Consider the following 20,113-nt stretch of genomic DNA (forward strand, 5'->3'; position numbering starts at 1 on the left):
ATTATATTTCTAGTAAACATGACGTTATCAAGCTACGTAGACTGATAGCTTGTAATTATTAGTTTGATATGGAAAAACAACAAATGAGAGTAGTATCAAATTCTCCATTGTTCATCAACGAATTGATGTCACAAAGTTAATCTTAATGCAATAACATACTAACATAGGCCTACCCTATTTTTTAAATGTTTACATCACTAGTTTTTTTCTTAATTGAATCAATGATAATTTTATGCATAGTAAATAATATCTATTTACAAGGCATTTTATTTTTTAAGGAATGAAACATTCATTTTCAACTTACCGAGCGAACTTTTCAGTTGCATGATAATGATAAAAATATTACTAATCAGCTTCAACGTTAATGCTATTAGAAAAAGTAACAATGAAAGAAAATGAATAGAATAGAATATTCATCTTGGGGATACCCCATAGTAATATATTTTAATATATATGTATAGTCCCGATTGGAAAACCATATGGGTCTATGGTTTATTACTACTGTATAATTATAATGTACGGTAGTCAAAATCGGAGATAAATTCAATTTAACAGATACAGCACCTATATACATCCACGTATTTATTAAAACAAGAGAATAGTTTCGGTTGCTTCAGGTAGTTAACTTAAATTGGTGTGTAACAACTGAAACTAGTTTATTTTCAATTTTATAAATAAGTGTTCTATAAGTATTTTCATTCAATAAAGATAGCCAACCACAACATTATAGCGACATTGAAGATTCTCTCCCACTAATAATTTCCATATTTTCTTTTTAATTTTATAAATAAGTGTTCTATAAATATTTTCATTCAATAAAGATAGCCAACCACAGCATAATAGCTATTAAAGAATGCTCTTTTACTAATAATTTCCCTTATTTCCACCACCTTTAAGATCCATGTAGGTGCTAATGAAGTGTACAATTGAAACTTGTAAGTATTTTACACTATTTTTGAAACTTGAGAGAAGAATGAATTGTTCACCGAAATTGAAAAAAATATTCTACAAATAGTAATCATCTCAATTTCTTCAAAGTTAGAAGACACATAAGCTTGACTGCACACAATAGAAATGAAAATAAATATAAAATAAATACACAAAATTACAGGTCAAACACATAAAAAAAGTTTCACAAAAAAATATTCAATCGATTTAATGAGTCCTGATAATCATTTACAATTCGAAACAAATCAATATCGTTTAACATCTTAAAACAAAAAAGAAAAAAAACATGAAGTATGCTAATTGATATAACTATTATTTCAGAAGGTAGTCACAAAAAATACATAAATATAGCAGCAATCATTATCATTGAAAAATATAGCCATTGAATTGGGTTAATATAATTTGATACACATTGAATATCTTCCAAGAGAATAACAAAAAAAGAAAATAAGTAGTTCATCATTATCTCACAACAATACTTGAATGAAATGTTCATGAAATTGAGAGAAATGATCAATTTTTGGAATACTAGCCATTAATAATAATTATTTGAACAAAATTAAATAAAATTGAATTATGTCAAATATATTGATTAAAATTCCTTAAATTATTGTATAATTAAATGTTTTGTAGGATGGAGAACCTTGAAGGGAAAATAAGTTAGTTGTGTAAGATGGTCTACAGTATTGAAAAAAATTGAATATCATGTCAAATATATTGATTGAAATTATTAAATTTTGATGACATTGAAGGATTAAGAATCTTGAAGGAGGATGGAGTTAGTTGAATAGGATGGTCTATTTAAAAATATGTTGAATTGGAACAGTGGAACTTGACAGAATTTCCTCACTTGGTTGGGAATCTGATACACTATACTTCACTCGGTACATACGCTATAGATGTATTCTTATATTAAACAGGATGTATTTCAATAATCATATAACGTTATGTAACAATTTTTATCCCATTTTTTACGATCATTCTTTCAGTCCATGCTACATGGAGACACCCGTCTGCTCTGCAACCATATATTTTTTTATTATAGTTAAAACGTACAATATGCAATTTTTTTAACAAGATTGAATATCAATTTGCACCAATCACAACATTTATAAAAATTGATACATTTTTTTTAATTGGATTTATACAAAACAAGATAAGATTCTATCAATTTTTCAAAATTTCTCTCATTTTCAACGATTCACCATAATTTCTCTAAAGATACGGGTAGTTCAAAATAGAACTGTATAGTCAATAAAAGCAGTTTCAAAATAAGTTATGAAAAAATTCTCAACTTTTTAGAAAAGAGCAAATCTCAAGTTAATCTATCTAGTCCAATCAATCACTATGATATACATTGGTGCTTGCAAAATACACTGTAGGTACTTCTGATTTTTCAAAATATTGCTTGGATACATAAAAGAAGTCAAAAATCAATTTTTGAAAAATGTCCTTGTGCAAAATACAGAGAGCTTCCAAAAACATCAGACGGAAAAATCATATGCAACTTTCTAACAATGAGTACTGAGTTAAATTTAAAAAAAAATGGTTATAATTTTCGGAAAAATTGAATTTTTACGAATTACAATTTAGAAACAAAAAAATGCAAGGTTCTTGAGGCTCTCTGTGTTTAGGACAAGAAATTTTGCATGCAAAAAATTGATGCAATTTTCTAATAGGCCTATATGAACAACATTATTAAAAAATCAATTAAATATATAGAAAGATAACATCAATCTTACTCCACTTATACTTCTTTTTATCATAATATATTTTATTTTAAACAACTATATTTGCTGGTTGAAACCATGACACAAATGAACTTCATTGACAATAAAATCTCAAGTGAATTGATTGGGAGGAGTAAAATAACTGTAACTTTCCAGTAGTATTAACAACCAAACAATAAGAAATGTAAACTCAGCAGTTCAGAATTAAACTTTTTATAAATAAATAATTTTAATAGTAATCAAAAAAACATATAGAATACTCAATGATATATTGAAATTATATGACTTAGATACCGTACTTAATCTTGATAGATCTATATAAATAGCCAGCTATTTATTGAGTTAGGCTATCCATTTTTTTTAAACCCAAATACTGAAGAGATATAGACAGGATTTAAAGAATCTTATAAGTTTTGATATTATATTTTTTGAATAATGAAATACAATCTTATAAGTTTTGATATGGTATTTATCGAATAATGAAATACTAGAGTAATAAAATAGTACTAAAATAGATAGGTACATTATTATAATTCAGAGGAAGGTGATTCAGATAATTTCAAGTAGTTACAGTAATTAAAACACCACTACTAGCGGATATTACTAATAGCAATGTCTCAAATATATCCCTGATTACACATGGAATGCATTGATACTGTTAATAAACAAATTTACATATTAGTGTTCAGAAATTCCTACTATTAACTGACTTTTTTTTATTTCTGATGTACTGTACGGTAAATATTTTCTTAAATTTGAAATATCATTCTAATTAATGATACATTTATTAATTGATCCGGTGGGTAATGTCAAAATTGTATGTTGGAAAAATATTTATTAAAATCAACAGTACGTTAGGTACGTTATGTAGCCTACCTAGTCGATAAATTCACATCCTTATCAAGCCACTTGAAGGTGTTGTCTGGTTTGTTTAAATGGAATAACAGTTATAAGCTATAATTTTAAAACCTGATATGAAAATAATAATTATTGATTTGAAAATTTATATGAATGATGGAGATATTTGCAGTTACAATTTATTCATGAAAGTCTAGTTAGAAATTAGTTTTTTCTAAGTGAGTAGTCAATTGAACATTGAAGTTCAAAATAGCTCTTGTCGCAGCTATCAAGTGATGAGTTTTTTGGCAAAGAGTTAGCTTTAGATTGATTACATGAGTTTGATATAACATTTTTTGGGTTGAAATTAAAAAACTATATTTATAGAACAAATGGGCTAGAATACTTGTTTAAATCTAAATTGAGTAACTTAGTAGCAAGAAAAAAGATTCTTGAATAGTTTCAAATCTTGAAGTTAAAAGAATAATGTGAATTACCATATTGCCGGCATTGGGTTGAAACGACGAGCAGTTTTGTCCGGACGAACAATGGGACCACCCACCATTCGACCAGGCATCGCCATATTGGGCGGATACGGCACAAAGTTGGCACTTCCTCTACTTTGTGGGCCGCCACGACTTCCCCTCATTGCCATGGGGTTCATTTGCGGGCCTTTTGGTGGTATCTGCATTGACAATGGAGGGCCAGCAAAAGCCTGCCGACTCTGCATTGCTCCCGCCTGATAGCCAGCAAAGTAGATAGCCTTTTTCTTACCATGTTCCTCGGCAATTTTCACATTCAGCTTGGCCGAAGCACCGTCAGGCAGATATCCGTCCAGAGCAAGTATGGCTTGTTGGGCCGAATCTTTGCGTTCGAAACGAACAAACGCAACTCCCCTTGGCATACCTGTGATTTTGTCCTTCAAAATGTTCTTTTGAACAATTTGGCCAAATTTTCCAAACAAAAAATCCAGATCGTTTTCGGTAAAGTGCTTTGGCAGATTTGAAATGTACAGATTTGTGTCTTTTATTTCGTCTGTCGACGGTCTGGCATAGGATACTTTTAGTCGCTTACCCAATAACTCGAGGCCGTTCAACTTTTGAATTGCTAACGATGAGTCCTCAGCACGATTGTAGGTTACAAATCCAAAGCCGTAACTGTAATTTGTCTTGTTATCTCGCATAACCCTACATGATTCAATGGGCCCAATCGTACTAAACAAACCGTACAGTTCCTTGTCACCAAAATCTTGAGGTAGATAGTTTATGATAAGTCGTTTGGGATCATGAAACGCCATTGCTCAATAATAGCACTAGATTAATAATCCCAATAATAATAATTATTATTTGAAAGAACGGATACAAACTGTCTGAAATCCAGTACGCTAAGGTATCACTAACAAGTGTGATGATTCCAAGTCGTTTACTAAGGATCTTGATATTTGGAGCGTAAAAATATCTTCAATCTAAATTTTAAACTTCAAATCAATGAAACAAAGATAATTTATGTACTATAGATAATATTAATTAACAAAAATGAGATAGAATACAAATACGTCAGAAACTCAGGAAGAAACAAGAAACAGAAAACTTCATTTCCAAGAGCAACTAGATTGCAACTTGCAACTTGACAATGGGGAGCTAAAAGCGGTATCCAGCCAAACGGGGTCGACGACAAAGTGGGTCATTTTCCGAACGCATCTGTCGCCTGATGACACGACAAACAGGGTCTGCTCAGGAATGTGACCCAATCTGTCGCCGAACCAATCTGTCGTTAGCCCAGTTTGTCGTATGTGTGAAACATTGATATATTTATAGTAATATATGATATCTATATCAATGGTGTGAAATGAGGATCGACCCACTTTGATGCATCCCACAAGCGTCAACGTTAGCGCATGCTCTCTGTATTGGATAATAGCATTAGGACTTATTTATAGGACGATAGTGTCATTAGGACTTATTTTATCTGTGATAGTAGGTATAGTGAGGTCCACGTTATAATGGCACTGTTTGATTAGCAATATCATAGAGAAACGATAATGTTTCTCTATGACAATAATTATATTGAGTTGCTATCCTTGTCTATCATAGAGAAACGCTAATGTTTCTCTATGGCAATAATTATATTGTGTTGCTATCCTTGTCTATCATAGAGAAACGCTAATGTTTCTCTATGGCAATATATGTGTTGCTATCCTTGTCTATCATTCAAAAAAGCCAATAGTGTTATATTTTTCTTGCTTTGCTCTGTTGCCAGATTGTTTCTCAACGACTTGAAAATATAAAATTAATAAAATATTTGGTCATTATAAAATCATTTAGAAATATAATTTCGTGCTTGATAAAATAATATAATTAACTAGTAGTTCTGTGAATAATAGACCTCGTGCAGTTATATCCACAGCCTCCTCTTCTACTGTCCATCAGAGTAAATCCTGTCTGTATGTCGTGTCAGCAAGATATTAGTGTGAAAACGGCTAATGGCTGTTGGGGTTAATGCATTAAAAATGCTAACATCAAAAGCTAATCTCCTTCAAGATATACTGGCAACAGGACTGCTCGAGTTCAAAGCAGAGAAAGGTCGAGAGATAATACTATGTTATTTTAGTTATTTATTGCATGCAATCAATAGTTCATTAAATGGTGCATCAAAATTGCATATTCAATGAGGCATGCAATTAATAGTCCAAAAAGCAGCTGATTTTTAACCTAGTTACATTGAGATAATGAATTGCATGCGTCATGGCATGCAATTTATAATCCACTTGAAAGCTGATTTATGATGAATAATTCTATAGTCTGATTTTTACTCTAATATTGGCGTATTAAGGAGGCTCCTTTTCCTTTTATATTATCCTTGAAATTCAAAATTTCCAAAAACCTTGTATATACGTCGATGCACAATTTAAAAAGGAAACCTGTCAAATTTCATGAAAATCTAATGCTGCGTTTCGCCATAAATGCGCAACATATAAACATTTAAACATGAAGAGGAATGTAAAACCGTCGACTTGAATCTTAGACCACACTTCGCTCGGTCAATTATTTTAAACGAGAATGAACAGTAAGTAAATATAACATCAACAGACCACACTTCGCTCGGTCAATTATTTTAAACGAGAATGAACAGTAAGTAAATATAACATCAACAAACCTGTAAGGCATTGTCAAGACAGAGGATCGGCAACATTGTTCTACTATATTTCTCCACTGCCGTTAAGCATAAACCAGTACGGTACCCCGAATTACAATCATTAATACTGAAGAATGGGAAGGGGTACAAAATTATGGCATAGTTAGTTTTTTAATTTAAGAAAGTCGGGGATCAAGTTTATGAAGGTAATGTATGTACAATTATACAGAGTGAGTCATATGTATGGAAACTCTTCAATAAGCTGGAGACTGTTGTAGATATTATAATACTGTAAGCTTCAGGAAAAGTTATTGGTCGAATACTCTACCTTTTGACGTACAACTGAATTTCAACCCCTCATAAGGGGGTAACTTAGGGGTTGTAAATCGAATATTTTAAGTGTTAACACATTGAGTGGTAAATAATTTTAATGGCCTTTATAAAACTAGTAGTTCTGTGAACAGTAGACCTCGCGCTCAGTAAGTTACATTGACCTGTTGTTATGTTTTCTCAATGTTGATGTTGATGTTTTTGGATGGGTACCTAGTATTTTATTCCACTAGACAGCTGATTTATGATGAATAATATTCCAAAGTCTGATTTTACTTTCCTTGCCCTATTACCATATGGTGTGTGTGTGTGTTGTGTGTGTGTGTGTGTGTGTGTGTGTGTGTGTGTGTGTATGAGTGTATGTGCATCTGTGTACACGCTATCTCATCTCCCAATATTAACGGAATGACTTGAAATTTGGAACTTAAGGTCCTTACAATATAAGGATCCGACACGAACATTTTCGATCTAATGCAATCCAAGATGGCGGATAAAATGGCGAAAATGTTGTCAAAAACAGGGATTTTCTCGAAAACGGCTCCAACGATTTTGATCAAAGTTAGACCTAAAATAGTCATTGATAAGCTCTATCAATTGCCACAAGTCGCATATCTGTTAAAATTCCAGGAGCTCCACCCCATCTATGCAAAGTTTGATTATAGATTCCCAATTATCAGGCTTCAGATACAATTTAAACAAAAAATTCTAAGTGGAAAAGATTGAGCATGAAAATCTCTACAATTAATGTTCAGTAACATTTTCACCTAAAATTTAAAATTAGCTCGAAATTCGAGAAAATGTTATTATTTCAATTGCAAACTGTTGGCAACTACTGTTGATTCTATTAAATCATTTGTGTGTGTAAACCCACAAGATTACATAATTGTATAGATCATGTATTTTTAAAACAAGATACTGTCAATGATGGTGAGGTTGTTGGTGCAATACTAAAAACATCCGTAGCCGACCATTATTCTACTTCTCTACATATAAATAAAGCCAAGCAAAGAAAAAACCCAGTCCTATAAGTAATGTCACTAAAATAAATTTGTCCAGTATCATTTCCGATCTAGAGAATGAAACTTGGGAAGATATTTACAGCGGTGCTGATGATATTGATTCCCTGGTATCGAAATGTATTAAATAATACAATAAAAAAGGCTAAATCAGATTATTTCAAGCTGAAACTGGAAAACAGCAAAAACAACTCTAGAAAGACATGGGATTGTATTAATGAAATGCTTGATATAGATAAAAAACACGTTCTGCCAAATATAGATCCAGATATTTTGAATGATCATTTCACAAGAATTTGTGAAAAATATGCGAGTCAAATCCTGGATGATATCCATAATATTGAAATACCTGACTCATTATTCCCCAGTCCTAATAATCAGCATTTTTTTCAACTCAACTAACAGCACTGAAAATACTTGATGTGATAAAATCTTTGAAAAACAATGCAGCAACCGGTGTTGATGGTATGTCAGGGATGTTCTTGAAAAAAATTTATCAGTTCATAGTAAAAACGTTGGAATATATTATAATTGATAAATGTTTTCTATCAGGATACTTCCCAAAAAAGTTCAAAATTGCAAAAGTGATAGCTCTTCACAAAGCTGGTGATCATACACAACCCGGAAATTATAGACCTATAAGTCTTTTAAGTAGTTTTTCAAAAATATTTGAAAAATTGATCAAAATTAGATTAGTTTGTTTCCTAGATAAAATGAAATTCATTCATAGTAATCAATATGGGTTTCAATCTGGTAAGTCAACCACTGATGCTGTTCTCCACTTAACTCACATCATGAATAACAATTTCAAATCCAGGCATAAAACACTATCAGTTTTTTTAGACCTTGCAAAGGCGTTTGATTCCATACCACACAAAATACTATCGCAAAAATTATATAATTGTGAAGTTAGGGGCATAGCAAACGATCTGTTTGCGAGTTATCTAATGGATCGCTCTCAATATTTGACAATTAATGGTAATCCATTAATTTGGTCTTCCTCAAGGCACAGTCCTTTCACCATTGCTCTTTTTGATTTATGTTAATGACCTTTTGAATTTGAAAATACCTAACTGCAGAGTAATTTCATTTGCTGATGACACGGCTCTTGTTTTTTTCTGGTGTGTCATGGGGGGATGTATATAACAATGCAAATGAGGGCTGAGAATTGTAAAATCATGGTTTGATAGACATGTACTCACCATGAACCTGAAGAAGACTAAATTTATGACTTTTCCTCCTACTGAAATAGGTCAACCAGTACAAACCTTGTCTTTGCAAATGCATTCTCACGCTTTGTTAAATCATGTGGATTGTGATTGCCCTTGTATTGAAAAGGTGAAATCCTTAAAATATTTGGATATAATGATGGATGATCATATAAAATGGGATACTCATATTGAATATAAGTGCAGACGGCTTAAATATCTAATTTAAAAGTTTTATAAACTAAATCAAATAGCTGATTTGGTAATAATGAAAAAGATTTATTATGCTTATGCGCAATCACTTTTCCAATATGGAATTGAGATATGGGGGGCTGCTTATGATATCCATTGTAACGTTATTTTTTTCAATAACGGGTTGCCCTGCTTGGCTGCAGTCGATAGAGCATGAGTAATAAAATATATAACCCTTGTTGTGGTTCTTAGAATATATATATAATACCAATTTCTTACTGGTTCGCCCAGGAGCTCCTGCAATTCTCTGCTCTTGCCGGTTACGGACGTCTGCTGCTCCAACAGTTCACAATTTCTGTGACTGATTTGACGAAATCCGCAAGTATAGATGCGAGAATTTGCACTGCTACAACTTAATGCTATAATTTTGAGATTCTTCTGGTCGTGTTTAATGATATTTGATAACTTATATAAATCTCTGGAACGTATTATTTCCAAAGATTTGATTATCAATGCTGTATATTGCTGTCTTAACCAACTTATTTGGTGAAGAATATAATCGGATGGTAATCTTATTAATATTTCAATGCTAGTAACTAGATAGATTAAAATGAGATTGGTCATGCATGGAGATAGGGAAACAAATAAAGGATACACCATAAAAATTTATATAAATATATTACACAAATATCAATGAATAAATAAATATATATATGTATAGAGCAACAAGCAAAAACAGTAAAAATAAGAACAAAAAAATATACATAAAAAAAGAAAGTATCACAGATTAGCTCGAAATTAGTTTTTAGTACGAAAAGTTACCATCTTTAACTTAAATCATTAACCGTATGCATTTAGATTATGCAGCTCAGTTATCGACTTGCTGTTGCTTGTCGATTAAAATCTCATATAAATCTTTTTTCCAAATTAATAAAAATAATCAATAAATAAATTATAAATCTCAAATATATTGATATATATATCTCAGGACTGAAGGTTTGGCCTCTGGTGGAAATGAGATAAATCAATTTATCCCGTGAACATGAGCTTCCTTTATATCTTTATAATTTGCTAATAAAATTAATGATTGAGTGAGCATATATATATTACAACATTAAATTTAAATATTTCTTTCATCTGTGCATCCTTAGACATATAAATCTGATATAGTTCTTAACTAGTAAAATACGCTTTTTGTACTTTTCAAGACTTGCACAAGTTTTATATTAATTTCAATATTTATATAACCCTTCAACGAGCTAGCTTTTTAAATTTTTGTTTCACTCGAAGCACTGAGGGCGCCCTAGATTGATATATTTCTCGATAATTATCACTCACGTGCTGAAATGCTCAAGATGATGGTGGCGATCCGAATTTCCAGTTGTCTTGGATTTTCTGGTGGCCGAAGTTGTCTTCTCCAAGGGAATAAATAAATATCTGAATGACTTATGCCTTAATACAGCATCACTAAGTCTTATAAAAATTAATTGATGAATTTAACTTAAAATCTTTCAAACCTACAATTTAACAAAAAGGGACTTGTGCTCTATAATTTTAGTGGCGTTCCATATGGTGGCATCTGGCAAGCAAGTGGGCTCTCATCTCCCCTATTCTCTATTGCCGTGCTACCAATTTTTCCTTAAACGGTTGGATTAGCATTTAACACCTATCACCTAAGGAAAGTTGTCGGCTCCAATAAAATAGATTCTTGATAAACTGTGAATGGATCTATTGCCTATGAATGAGAAATCCAGTTTTCAGAGCAAATTAACTTATAATCTTCAGATGAAAATTTTGGCAAAACACAGAAATATACAAAGAACAATAACTTACAAGCCTAATGATTTCAAGTAACTACGAACTAAAATACTTATCTAGTTTACAGTTGAAACACAGTGGCTATTGGCTTTACTACACTAATAGCGAATTTTGCACAAAAATTTATATAAACTTCAATCTAAAACATTAATAAATTCATTTAAACAGACAATAACTCAGAGCACAAAATTATACAAGCAACAGCCAGCCATGTTTTTCAGAAGAAGATCGAACAGGAAAAAAACACAAGTTGCCAGTGACGAAGACAACGCCTCCAACATTATAGACACGTCACCAAAATATTATAATTTACAAGTTTAGAATTCATATTCTACATCTGTTCTCAATAAAACTTTATTTTGAAAATGTTATTTTAAAATTTTTTATATATATTCTATTTAAATAAACTGTTTATCCAGTAATTTGTTAACCCTGCCTCGGTGACATTATGGAACAATGCAACAAACATTTACGACAATAAATTCTCCATCAAAAAGTTTATCCGTCTATTGATAACTCTGACATTTACTATAAAGTTCCATAGATCTCGAATTGAAGATTCGATTCCAATGTGAGAAGAAAAATGTAATATTACAAATACCCCCCTCTTGACATAAAAAAATTTTACTGTTTGAAAATTCAAAGAAAAAATTTACATTAACCCTAATGAAAATTGTTGAAATTTAAATTTGAGAACAGTAACAATTTTTTCTAGAAAAACAATACATGTCACCCTATAATTGAAAATTATTATAAAAATTCATCAATAGCGTTTGTTATATGTTTCCAAACAATATTTCAAAATATAGAATATCAATATTACTTTTGATTTAGCTTTATAATTTAAAGAAAAATATCTCAACAGAAAGTTTAATATGTAAAGAATAGTTTTTTTTTTCTTTGAAAATTGCACATAAATTTAATAGATAGAAAAATTTAATTTTTTATTGCATAAAAAAAAATTATTTATGTTGAATGGAAAATTTATTATTATTATTTATTTTTTAAATGAATTGATGAATTGTTACATTTAATTTTCACATAAAATTTCAATAAATCAAAAAATGTTCATTTCTTTCACTATTGCCGCGGTTGATTTTATTGATGCACATTTTGGAAAACAGTCCGTTAAGGCACTCAGTATGATTTTCAGTTAAGTGTGACTCCAATGTGATGACGTTAAGTGTTGGGCTGATCTGGATGCACGTAGTGTTGGGCTGATACTTGTAGTCGACTGCTGCATACCAAACTCGATACAGGTGACATCTCTGTTAGCATTTCTTCATGTTTGTAGTAGACGGCTGCATTCCAAACTTGATACCGGTGACATCTCAGTTAGCATTGCTTCATGTTTGTAGTAGACGGCTGCATTCCAAATTCAATACAGAGTCACATAAATTTTGTATCATATTTGTAATTATACAATGTACATTTCAGGCTTGAAATGACAATGTAATTTGTTTTTTGGAAAAGAGATAGACGCTGCATACAGGATTAATTTAGGTGAGGATTAATTTAGGTAAGGTTTGGTTTTTTTTGATATTTTCAGCTTTCAAGGTTTAGAGTTCTGCATACAGGAATAATTTAGGAGAGGATTTTTTGAATTAATTCTTTCATGATACTGTGACTGTTCTTCTGAATTCAAAGTTGTGAATGTGAACATGGATGGCAATTACCTCCAGGTAATGCAGTAGTGTTGAAGTTTGAGATACAGAGTCAGCAATAAGCATTGGCATTGCTATTGGCGTATGCTTTGGTGTCGGCTTTGGCATCGGCGTTAATATTGGCATTGGCGCAGGCATTGGCATTGGCATTGGCGCAGGCATTGACATCAGCACAGGCATTGGCGTTGATTTTGGTGTTGGCATCAGCATTGGCGCAGGCATTGGCGTAGCTATTGGCATTGTTTTTTGTTGTTGGCATTGGCGCAGATTTTGGCATTGGCGTAGCTATTGGCATTGGCGCAGGCATTGGCATTGATTTTTGTTGTTGGCATCAGCATTGGCGCAGATTTTGGCATCAGCATTGGCGCAGGCATTGGCGTAGCTATTGGCATTGATTTTTGTTGTTGGCATTGGCGCAGATTTTGGCATTGCTGTAGCTATTGGCATTGGCGCAGGCATTGGCGTAGCTATTGGCATTTTGGCGTAGTTATTAGTGTTAATATTGTTGTAGGTATTAGTGTAGGCATCAGCATTGGCACAGATTTTGGCATTGGCGTAGCTATTGGCGTTGGTATCAGCACAGGCATCGGCGTTGATTTTGGCGTAGTTATTGGTGTAGGCCGCAGCGTTGATTTTGGCGTAGATATGTCACACTAGTTCGAAAATCACCCAAATGTTCTTAACACTCTTCATGGCGTTCACTTGTTACTGATTTCGAGATTCACATGATAACTATTTCAATGTTAATGTCTGTGCTGTACCTGTTATCTTAAAATGCTTATAAACTAAGAAGAAAAACTTGATTAGGCTATCCATACAATCTAATACACATAAAAATTATTTTAAATATATATAAAATTGAAATTTGTTAACATCTTATTATACAGTCAGCAATACATAAATTGTGAAATATGGACATATCAATGATAAATTTAAAAAAAATTCATTTATTCACTGTTCAAATATCAACATTTTAATCCATTCTTCAAAATAGAAATAGAATTTCATAACACCCTGTATCATTATCAAAATTGTAAAAAACAAACATCATAACAACACAACAAAAATTTAATTTCAATACATATTTCAATAATTTCAGACATTTGGTCTTCTATTCAATCATTTCATAATATATTGGCATTTCATTATTATTTAATATAACATTTCATTTATAGCATGTTCATTTCACATTTATGATTTATCATTCAGGGTTTCAAAATTATTTAGTTTTAATTTTGTTCAAAAATTGTATAAAAAGCAAATTATTTAATATTATTAATCATCGTTTGTTGGATACTATAGTTTATTTCGACTTTTCAATGTTCTAAACACAAACTACATTTCATGACAAAACTTTACTATCAAACATTAAACAAGAAATCATTCAAAACATCAATAATATTTTGCTTCAAAGGCAAACAATATTCATAATTAATCATCATTTTGCATCTATGGCAATCAACATAAATAATCAACACAAAAAATATTATCTCATTACTGCCTCTCTAAGTCATAACCTCTGTTATTCCTTCTTTAGGCAATAATGGGTTTCCATCTCAAAAAACAATCACATACCAGCAAAATTCTAATCAACAAACCCCACTAAAAATTCTACATACACTCCAGCATCCATTTCAAACGATAATCAATCATATCAAAATTTATAGAACAAACAGTTTTAAAATTTAAAAAAAAATATCAATTACAAAACACTTTAGAAAAATTTTAGCCTTTAACTCATTTCAATTGATAATATAACACAACGTTTTAAATTAAACCAATTATTTTTTAAAATAATTTAAAATTTAAAGACTGTATAATAAGTATAAACATTTCAAGATTATGATACAAAGATGATCAAGATGAAATACTGGGTAAATAAGTTCCCTAAAAAATACAAACAAGAGGAAAAGAAAATTGGGTAAATAAATTCCCTAAAACAATACAAAGAAGAGAAAGATTAATTAGAGCCTATCCTACATGTCAGTACTGAACTTTCATGAGGAAGTATATTTAATAAAATATACTACTATGGAATTTTGTAAATTCCAAGTATGACTCTAATTTGTTATAATTGTGAGCTATCACTCCCACAAAAACAACTGGTGAAGGAAAAAAAAAATATTGACTATTGTGACTGGGTGGAAAGTTCCTAGATGTCTGTAAGGCAATGTGATAGCAGACTCTAGTATCGGACCACAAAAACAAAAGTATGCAAAAGGTTTTACAAACATTTGTTGTTGCAGTCATAAGGTTTTTATATTGCAAACAAGTAGGTCAGATAATCGAGTCCAGCCATATGTGGTTCACGCCCACACCTCTAAAAAAAAATCACACCTACTTGTCTACCAAAAATCCAAAGTATTGGACAGCAAAGAAAAAATAAAATGCAAAATGGGTTAAAAGCCCAGAAGAAAACTATAACCTAATTACATATGGCTTATGGCACGATATGCAATGAAAGATGAGAACATGGGACAAAATTGCTCTGAAAAACCTAACTACCTAATATGATACCTAAAAAAAATAGACATGATTAAAATATGTAATACATGATGAAAAAATATACCGCAAGCAAACAATTATTTACACAACAATGGATAGATTTTAGAAAAGTTAAGTTTTATCAACAATTTAAAGATTAGGAAAATAAGCTACTATTTCAACTTCCAAAATTATTTCAGAAAAAATACAAATTTAAATGACTATGGACAAGATTGGTTAAGATATGCATCATAGAAGAAATTTACTGAATATTACACAAAGACAGGAAAGAATCGAAAATTGAAAAGATTAAGGGCCAAGAAAATAGGCTACAGGAAAGAAAAAAGATACAATTATGGACTCTTACCATACGTAGTATTTACGGTCATTGCTATTCTGAATCCCGGCATGACACAGGATTCCTAATCATTGTGTGTTGGGGAATACCCTTTCATCATGTGATTCATTGTCATCATCTTGTAAGTAAGCAACTTGAAACAACCTTTGAATACTAATACATCAATGGAAACTTTGCGTTTTGTTTTCTTCAATAGCATGATTTTATTCATGGGTTCATTTGTTTCAACCAAGCAGTTTTGCCTACAAAAGTTCGTCATGTTCACTTGAGAATGCATAGCATACACCTTTTCAATTCTCAGTTGAAAGTTGAACTCATCAACTTGACTCAAAGCAACATTCATTTTGTTGACATTATTCCTAACCTCCACAGAAACCTTTCTCATGTAATCATTCATTTTATTTACAATCTTCCTAACTTTTGATGTAGTAATCTGATCCATAGAAACATTTGATTTGTTTACTGTTTTCCTAACCTTCAATGTAGCAATAGTACTTTCTTGATAGTTGACTTTCAATGAAGACAACTCCCTACCTACTTCTTTACTCAATTCTACACTTTCACTATGGTTGACTTTTTCAACAACAGTAACTAGGCCTACATTATCAGAAACTTGAATGAGTTGATCTTGTAACTTAACACTACTATCATCCTGCTTCAATTTGTTTTCGTTTTCATGATTATCACTCAATTTTTCAGCAAATTCTTGCTTCATATCATCAAACCTAGCATTAAACTTAGCATTTTGCTCATCAAACCTAGCATTTTGCTCTTGTTTAAAATTATCAAACAGTTGTGTTAAGGTAGCTATTAACTCATCATCAATTTTAATATTTTTCATATTGTATGCCATTTTGCTAGTCTGCACAGATAATATATTCATTAGGACTTGATCTCTCTTGAACTGATTTCCCACTCAGCAACAAACCATTCACAACCTATCAAGATATCTATGCTACTAATAATTTTTTACAACCAGGGATTTCATGGTGTACCATTTGGGAAATATTTATTTTGTAATTCTGTCCCACCACAGGGGTAACATTTGGAACAAATGTGGTGATTCAGTCCCACACCAGGGCGTACCATTTGCCGTGCTACCAATTTTTCCTTAAACGGTTGGATTAGCATTTAACACCTATCACCTAAGGAAAGTTGTCGGCTCCAATAAAATAGATTCTTGATAAACTGTGAATGGATCTATTGCCTATGAATGAGAAATCCAGTTTTCAGAGCAAATTAACTTATAATCTTCAGATGAAAATTTTGGCAAAACACAGAAATATACAAAGAACAATAACTTACAAGCCTAATGATTTCAAGTAACTACGAACTAAAATACTTATCTAGTTTACAGTTGAAACACAGTGGCTATTGGCTTTACTACACTAATAGCGAATTTTGCACAAAAATTTATATAAACTTCAATCTAAAACATTAATAAATTCATTTAAACAGACAATAACTCAGAGCACAAAATTATACAAGCAACAGCCAGCCATGTTTTTCAGAAGAAGATCGAACAGGAAAAAAACACAAGTTGCCAGTGACGAAGACAACGCCTCCAACATTATAGACACGTCACCAAAATATTATAATTTACAAGTTTAGAATTCATATTCTACATCTGTTCTCAATAAAACTTTATTTTGAAAATGTTATTTTAAAATTTTTTATATATATTCTATTTAAATAAACTGTTTATCCAGTAATTTGTTAACCCTGCCTCGGTGACATTATGGAACAATGCAACAAACATTTACGACAATAAATTCTCCATCAAAAAGTTTATCCGTCTATTGATAACTCTGACATTTACTATAAAGTTCCATAGATCTCGAATTGAAGATTCGATTCCAATGTGAGAAGAAAAATGTAATATTACACTATGATCATACTTATGTCTTCCAAATTTGCATATAATTTAAATATCCAACTACTACGCCATTATATAATCAAATAGTCCGTGTCAATCTGTTAGGCTATTACCTATATCTTAGGTATTACATTTTATAATTACTCGGATTACATCCGATACATGAACTGAGTAGTGATAACTTATAAATTCTTATCATTTATATAAAATCAGGGTGTTATTTTTGAATCGACTCGTTATTGCCGCCCAACTACTGCAATTTGATTGGTTCATCTAAAAATTTCAAATGTATCCATGCGCCTAATGAATATACATACTTCCTTAATATTTTTATTTATTTTATGTATTTTGTACATGCTCATTTTATACAATAAATTTTTATAAGCTTTTTAAGTTGTTTTTCCATTGACAATAGCATGCCATGTGGTTACCAAATCCTCTAGTTGAATGCTATTTGTTTACAACAAATTTTTGCCAAAGGTGTCTGGCTAAATTTTAAATTACACGGCTTGATCGATATTTTAGGTTGCCGACCAGTAAGTATTATAGCCTAACCTCAAAATTCCATTATTCTATATAATTCCATAAATACCAAATAAAATTATTTTCTATTTGGCTGTTCTAATTGTAGCCAGGATACCCGTTATTATCTAATCTTTCACTTGTTGCTATCGCACCCGGCGATAATAGAGCAGCTGTTTGCTCGAGACCTATAAAATCTTTTCATTAAGCAATTTTGCTTGCTAATCAAAAATAATTTATTACACCATATTATGAACAAATTATTCACATTACAGAAACACCTTATCAGAGCTGCATTATGCAGGCCAAGATTGTACCCTAGTAGACTTCTTTTTCAAGAATTCCAGGTGCTTACATTGAGGCAAACATATGTTAAAAGAATCATAATATTATTCATTAATAAGAATAGTGACACATTTAACTTAAGGAATAATCCATATAATTTGCGTCCCTCCAATCCATTACAATTTGATATTGACTTCACCAGCTTAAGTGTATGTAGACGTCAGTTTGAGTATCAGTGTTACTTGTTTATAAATAAAGTCCCAACTGAATTCATTATTAATAGAATTACAAAATCCATAATGAATCTTGTACTAGATTGGATTAGGATGAATGTTTATTTTAAATTATCTATATCCATTATGTAGTGTTCCATTCTTGTGGTATAAAAAATAAAAAAAATTGTCATGGCTTCCTTGTATTGGTCTTTTTAAGTTTGTCATTTGCTTGTGATTTTGTTACTTTGTCTTATCGTTTGCAGGTATTGAGATGTGACCTGGTTTCCATAATTTTAGTTATTCTAGTGGTTTGAATAAGCTCTTTTTCTTTCTATTGACATGTTTGCTGTACCTAGTTGTTCGAACTCACTGCCGGCGCACAAGTTTTCTTTGCCGGTAGTGCCATTTTGTAAGTTAGAATATTTATTTTATCAATCTGTATTATTTTATGGCAAATAAATGAATTTGAATTTGAATTCACTATCAAGAGATAGCAGACTTCGTGTGTCTCCAGCGTTATTGTCCTGTCACCACCTGGCTTGGATCCTTGAATAGTAGACTTGAGATGCGCGTGTACACTAGCGTCAGGTGATTAATTTTTATAATGGCAAGGAAAGTTGTGTGAGTGCGCCACACCAAATTTTTACGGTAATATTGGCGTTCAAAGGAGACTCCTTTTCCTTTTGTACTATCCTTAAAATGTAAAATTTCAAAAAACCGTATGTATACGTCGACGCGAAATTCAAAAAGGAACATGCCTGTCAAATTTCATAAAAATCTATTGCTGCTTTTTGCTGTAAATGCGGAAAATGAAAACATAGATATAAATAAAAAAATCTGGTGTGGCGTACTCACACAATTTTCCTTACCGTTATGAAAATTGATCACCTGACGCTAGTGTTCCCGCGCATCTCAAGTCTACTAATCAAAGATATGAGCCAGCTGGTGACAGGACAATAACGCTGGAGACACACGAGATCTGCTATCTTTCCATAGTGAATGATTTAATAGAATCAAAAGTTGCCAACAGTTTGCAATTGAATAATCACATTTTCTCAAATTTCAAGCTTATTTTCAATTTTAGGTTAAAATGTTTCTGGACATTAGTTGAAGAGATTTTCATGTTCAATCTTTTCCACTCGAAATTTTTCGTTTAAATTATATCTGAGACCTGATAATTTGAAATCTAAAAAAAAACTTTGCATAGATGAGGCGGAGCTCCTGAAATTTTTAAAGATATGAGACTTGTGGCAGTTGATATAGCTTATCAATGACTATTTCAGGTATGAATTTGATCAAAATCGTTGGAGCCGTTTTTGAGAAAATCGCGAAAAACCCTGTTTTTGACAACATTTTCGCCATTTTAGCCGCCATCTTGAATTGCATATGATCGAAATTGTTCGTGTCAGATCGTTATAGTGTAAGGACCTTAAGTTCCAAATGTCTAGTCATTCTGTTAATTGGGAGATGAGATATCGTGTACACAGACACACAC

The 20,113-nt window shown here is 31.5% G+C and overlaps 1 protein-coding gene across 1 annotated transcript; it reads right to left on the reverse strand.

Annotated features, from left to right (window-relative positions):
* Positions 1–1,140: 1,140 nt before the first annotated feature.
* Positions 1,141–5,126, reverse strand: LOC111046967 (sex-lethal homolog). Its single transcript, XM_022332626.2, has one exon. It carries the CDS (start codon positions 4,810–4,812, stop codon positions 4,009–4,011), a length of 804 nt encoding a protein of 267 aa, XP_022188318.2. The 5' UTR covers positions 4,813–5,126; the 3' UTR covers positions 1,141–4,008.
* Positions 5,127–20,113: the final 14,987 nt, after the last annotated feature.

Source organism: Nilaparvata lugens, chromosome 4, assembly GCF_014356525.2.
Source record: "Nilaparvata lugens isolate BPH chromosome 4, ASM1435652v1, whole genome shotgun sequence".
NCBI classification, from domain to species: domain Eukaryota; kingdom Metazoa; phylum Arthropoda; class Insecta; order Hemiptera; family Delphacidae; genus Nilaparvata; species Nilaparvata lugens.